The sequence below is a fragment of the Cololabis saira genome, chromosome 7 (genome assembly GCF_033807715.1).
Source record: "Cololabis saira isolate AMF1-May2022 chromosome 7, fColSai1.1, whole genome shotgun sequence".
NCBI lineage: Eukaryota > Metazoa > Chordata > Actinopteri > Beloniformes > Belonidae > Cololabis > Cololabis saira.
Window position 1 is genome coordinate 43,223,376 of NC_084593.1, and position 6,328 is coordinate 43,229,703.

The 6,328-nt window shown below is 44.5% G+C and overlaps 1 protein-coding gene across 1 annotated transcript; it reads left to right on the plus strand.

Moving 5' to 3' along the window:
• The first annotated feature begins 2,208 nt into the window (after positions 1-2,208).
• Positions 2,209-3,121, plus strand: LOC133447703 (high choriolytic enzyme 2-like). The gene has a single exon (XM_061726436.1). The coding sequence runs from the start codon at positions 2,324-2,326 to the stop codon at positions 3,119-3,121; it is 798 nt and encodes a 265-aa protein (XP_061582420.1). The 5' UTR covers positions 2,209-2,323.
• Positions 3,122-6,328: the final 3,207 nt, after the last annotated feature.

Here is a 6,328-nt window from a genome sequence, read left to right on the forward strand (position 1 = left end):
CGGCAACGGAGATTCAGAGAAGAAGAGCCAGCTACCGCAGGATGGAGACATGAGTGATTTTGTAATTTATTTTAAATTAATAGGTGAATTTAAGTTTGATGGCTGGGATGCAGAAGAGGAGAGAAAAGAAAATGAAAAGAAAGCGGAGAAACGGCACAAGGAGGTGTTAATGAACGTTTATTTATTTGAATGATTGATAGCCTAATATTTGTAGCTTAAAGGAGACCTATTATGGCATCTAATACCTATTTTAAACAGGCCATGGATGTCTTAAAAACAAGCTTTTAATTGTTTTTGCTAAATAAATTAGAAATTCAGCCTGAGCCATGTCTTTATCTTCCCATTCTCTAACCTCATTATCTATGCAGGATTCTGAGTGGGCGGGGCTATGATAATGAGGCTCTGTGCTGATTGGCTGCCTGAATGACGCGATACACCGCTACGAAAAAATGGCGGAAGCTCCGGCCGGTGGAGTTAGTTGTGAGCGTGGTTTCACGAATCGGAGGCCGACAGATGTAAATCGCATTTTGGTTACGTAACGAAAGAGCAGAATCTTATTGGCTCGTAGATCCACATCACACTGGACGGCTCATCCGGGTGGCTGTACAGACACTGCAGAATTTGGTTTCTTTCCTCCTTCTCTGAGTTGGCAGGCTGAGGGATTTATATATATATATATATATATATATATATATAATGCCGCAAAGTGACTGATGTTAGAGGAGACGACTGGGATTGACTGGGATCTACTGTGATCGGACTCCAAACTTACTTTGGCTTGTATCTCCAGCAGTATAAACAGATTGTAATCCCTTACTTTACTTACTACTGAAATGTATATTTTAACATGAAAACGGTCTTCTTTTGCACAACTGTTTAAAAGATATATGCATAACTGAGCTCACGATGGAAAAGCTGTCTCCTACACAAACTCAAATTAACTCCACTAGGATGAAATTCTTAGCCATAAAGATTCCCGACATGTAGCAAACAGTTTTTCCAGATTGACACGGAAAGCAGTCAGCCTTTGGTTGTTCCCTGAAATCCAAGCATTAAGACATGAATTAAACACAGAAAAGTGACTCTCACACAAAGCATCCAGATTTCTCCCCAGTTTAAATATCATGCACAGTTCAACCCCCCCAAAAAAGAAAAAAAGGAAAAGGAGGGTTAAAAATAGCCAGAGTGTCAAAACCGCCACAATTAGAGCAAAGCAAACACATAGAGTGTTTGCAGATCTGTTACCCAGCGGTGGATTCCATCCTGACCCAGGGATAATGTCACAAACTGATGCACAGCTGGATGAGATGACAAAACTGCGAGAGGCTTTCTGTAATGTGACATGATTGAAGCAGGCATTAAGGTCATGCCATCCCGAGGAAGTATTAATGCAAAAAATAAATTCTTCATATACCTGCGGAGGTCATTCCTGGGGTAATGGACGGGGATATAACGGAGTCTGATGAGCTGCGGTGTGTCGGCCCGCTGTTTCTGCGAGTGTGTTGCGTGACCAAGCACCTCTGACACTGCTGGTCAATCTCGTCACACGCCTCCTGGCTGGTACATCTGCTGCAGACATCACTTAATTATCCCACTGCCTCCACTCTGCAGCTTCACATTAGCCAGTAGAATGACACATCATTTTAGGCACGCATTCACATCGGGCTCGTCCACAGAGATCGATACATGTATATGACGTGAGATCATAGGTTCAGACAACTTATACAATTTAACACAACCTCAAAAGCTAATATGATATGATGCAGTTGATAGAAAGATTTCATTTGTGCCTAATAAGTTATATTTTAGCTGTGGTTTCAAGCAGTGAATTAAAATAAATGAATACATTTACTAAACACGTTTATGTTAGTATTTAACACGAAGGCCTGCTGTACATATCACCTACATCTGGGTGTAACAGTGTTGCAAGTTTCATGCTCATGTTTCTTGTGTTTGTAGAATAACTGAAGAAAAGTAAAACAAATAGAAGTAGAGCAGATTTCTGAAAATGCAAATATATATTGGTGTATTGGAGGTTAATTTGACAGAAAATATTTCACTGGTTGGAAAGTTTACAAAGTGTTCAGGTGAAGTAAATATCGCTAGTTAATCTGACTTTATCCATTTAATCACTAGTTATAAGAGACCGTGTTTGAGGAGTAGGTTTGTCTGCAGAGTCCTCCCTGCAGAGGTTGACATTAGGCCTAACAGTGTAGCCCCCCACCCATAATCCTGCTGCAGACACACCTGTGCAGGAGCGTATAAAGACCCTGGACCGGACTGAGCAGACATCAAGCTCCAAGGAGTCTCTCCACACCTGAAGATGAGTCCCTCTGCCAGCCTGCTCCTGCTGCTCCTGCTCGGCCTCTCTCAGGCTCAACCTTTCCAGGAGGATGAAGGTCAAGACGCAGAGATGGCAGAAGATGAAGAAACGGAAGTGGACATGACCACCCAGATTCTGACCACCAATAACGCCACAGAGGAGTTCCTGCTGGAAGGAGACCTGGTGGCTCCCGTCACCAGAAACGCCATGAAGTGCTGGTACAACAGCTGTCTGTGGAAAAAAGCCTCCAATGGCAAAGTGGTGATCGCCTACACGATAAGTTCTCAGTTCTCCGGGTACGAAAGGCAGACGATCGAGGGCGCCATGAGGGCCTTCGGCCGCACCTGCGTCCGCTTCACCCCTCGCAGGAACGAGAACGACTACATCAGCATTGTGAACAAAGGCGGATGCTACTCCGCCCTGGGCAGACAGGGGGGCCGGCAGGAGCTCTCTCTCAACAGGGCGGGCTGCATCTACGGTGGCATCGTCCAGCACGAGCTCAACCACGCTCTGGGCTTCCAGCACGAGCAGACCAGGAGCGACCGCGACAGCTACGTCAGGATCAACTGGATGAACATCATCCAGCAGAGCGCCTACAACTTCCACAAGCACGACACCAACAACCTGAACACGCCCTACGATTACTCCTCCATCATGCACTATGGAAGATTCGCCTTCTCCGTGGGCCGGGGGAGGGAGACCATCACCCCCATTGGAAACCCCAACGCCCAGATCGGCCAGAGGAACGGTCTGTCCCGCTGGGACATCAGCAGGATCAACATGCTCTACGGCTGTTAGCAACAATGTCAGAGGAATAATGATGGATGAAATGCTCAGATAACAGGAAGTGATCCCGTGTGACCAACATATTTGAAATAAAAGCAATGCAATATAAGGGCTAGCTGTTCTTCTTCTTTTTTCTGCAGAAGTGTATTCAGAATTCTTTCTACTATTCAATTATGAAAAACTTAAAAGTCTTTCTTAAAAGTCAAACTGAGACTTGATTTTTAATCTGAAATAACCTGCAAGTGGTATCGTAATGAACCAGGGGCGGATCCACGGGGGGGAAGGGGGGCAGCTGCCCCCCACTAAAGAGCCTTGTCCCCCTGTCGCCCCCTCATTTTAATGCTACTTTGACTATTCTGTTCAAAAGCTCCCCAATGCATTGGAATATACCACCAAATAAACTAAGTATAAACTAAGTATAAGTAGGACCTGCTGTGAATGTAGGAAGCTATATAAGAACAACACCTGGTATACATCTTAAACTGGATGATCTTGGTTCTAGTTCATTACACGCAGTATTGATGTCGTAAGTATATATAAACTTTATTACAGGCTCTAGAGACCCAATAGCAAGACATACAAGATAAAAAATAAAAAAACAAATACATAAACACATACAAACATACTCTTATTCATGAGAGTCTTAAAAGGCACCCATACCAATGTTTCCATAGATATGATTGATATCTGACCAAACTGCACCTGGGGCTTGTGCGCTTCATTATGATACGGTTTTGTGACTCATCAAGTCAAGACATAAACTTAAACATCATGTTCCTCAAGAGAGCCTGTAAAGTGCTTAGCCTTGAGTCACAAAAGAGTTTACTAGCACTGCTACTCCTGGGCTTTCTCAGCAGTATCCTCAGACAGTCATTATATGCTACCTGAGGTTTGTGCAGGGTCTCCTTTTTGTAGCTGACCCATAATGGGGCTGCATACATAGGGGTGCAGTAAACACGAAACAAGCTCACTTTCACATCATTGGAACAGTAATGGAATTTCCTGACTAACATGTTTGCTTGGACATATAACATTCGTCTCTGCTTGTACGTATGTCAGCATCATCTTCCATCATCGTGTTAGATACACAAAGGGATTGCCCTGACAGGTAAAACATTGGAAAGTGCAGCATCTGATCCTCCTTGGTCCTACATATCAATACAACACTCTTTTTTGCATTGTACTGTACATCAAACTCAACCCCATACTCGGAGCATAAATCCAACAGCTGCTGGAACCCAACAGTGCTGGGGGACATAATGGCCAAATCGTCTGCGTACATCAGATGGTTTAACAGAGTGTTCCCTATCAGACAACCTGTCTTACACTTCCCCAACCGCTTGGACAGGTTGTCCATGTATAGGTGAACAGGGCTGGAGACAGAAGCCCCCCCTGCCGTACACCATTGCCTACACTGAAGGGTGATGATAGACTGTTTCCCCATTTAACCTGCATACCTTGTTTGTCATACCAGTAAACCAGGATACGTATGATGCATCCAGGCACACCCGTAAGCATGAGTTTAGTAAAAAGCTTATGGTGATTTACTCTGTCAAATGCCTTGGAAGCATCAATAAACCCTAGAAACATTGTAGAATCACTTCCTCATTTAACTTGCCCACACAATAGGGCTCACTTTTGATACAATTAAACAGAGCTGCATAGTGCTGCCTCCACCGCTCTGCTATATTGTCTGCACCAGATACACCTTCAATGTAGCATGGCAATTCTGCTTTGGCCCTATTTGTAGCTTTTACCTCTTTCCAAAACTCAGTGACATTGTTACCAAGCAAGTTTTCAGCCATGGAATGAGCTCTTAAGGCTTGCTCATGCTTCCCAACAAAGCGCACTGCATATTTATATCTAATAACAATAATAATAATATTATACGATGCAAGCATCGATTAACGGGCCCTCACACTCATGGCCACCGCCCCCCATAAGCATATCAGAAATGACACCACCCACGACTTTCTATGTAAAACTATTCAAAAGTTATGGCAGAAAATAAGAACTATAAAATATCGACCAATAAGAAGAAGGGGTGGGCTAATTTGCACCAATTATGGTCAAGGACTCAAAACCATGTCCGATGACACCACCCACGACTCTCTATGTCAAACCATTCAAAAGTTATGGCAGAAAGTAGGAACTATCAAATATGGACCAATCAGAAGAAGGGACGGGGCTAATTTGCACCAATTATGGTGAAGTACTCAAAACCGAGTTGGATGACACCACCCACAACTCTCTTTGTCAAACCATTCAAAAGTTATAACAGAAAATAGGTACAACCAATCAGAAGAAGGGGCGGGCCTAATTCAGGCCAATGAAGGTCAAAGACTCAATACCGAGTCCACGACACCACCCACATGTCTTTATCACAACCCGTTCAAAGGTTATGGCAGAGAAACATTATCTAGGGGGCGCTGTTGAGCCGTAAGGGCAACGCCCATTAATGCAAACCATGAAAGTTGTGTTTTTTCGAGAGAAGAACATAGTTATGGGCAGTTGTTGTTGCTCTTTTTTCTTCTGGGCAAAAAGATTGTTATAAACCGACATGCCACCATGGATTATATCTGAGACTGTAATGAACGATTCATCAAAGGGTCCCGTTCTTGAGCTGCTCGCTGAAGCTCATTGGCCGTTCTCAGCATTGTTGCCAGGCGACCAACGTTATTGAGATAGGAAGTGAAGAAGCGGAGATACTGTTAAGCCAATCAGAATGCAGAACACGATGCACAATCTGATCCACCGACCACGCCTGATCACCGCACCGGGCTCCGAATCGGAGCCCCTGCGTGTAAGTATTGTTCTAAGCAATAGAATAATACTCTCTTCGTCATCTTTGAGAGTTCGTTTTCCACACCAGATCACCGCAGCGGGCACCATAATCGGTGCCCGTGTGTGTACGTACCGCTTCACTCTCCAGCTAATGTTAGCCTCTGCTAACAACAACAACATCCACTTCCTAGCCATAGCTCTGTGTACTGGCACCTATCTTCTTTTCCCCTCAGAATGTCTCCGACCCCACTCACCTCAGACGACTCCATATCCGAGTTAAGATCACAGCTCCGCAACATAGAGGACCTCCTAGCAGACATCCTCCGAAGAAAGTCATCGGTCCTCTCCCAACTGGATGAACTGGAGGCAGCCGGACAACGACCGGATAAAACACCCCACGGTCCATCTTTGCCCAAATCTCCCTCCTGGGCATCG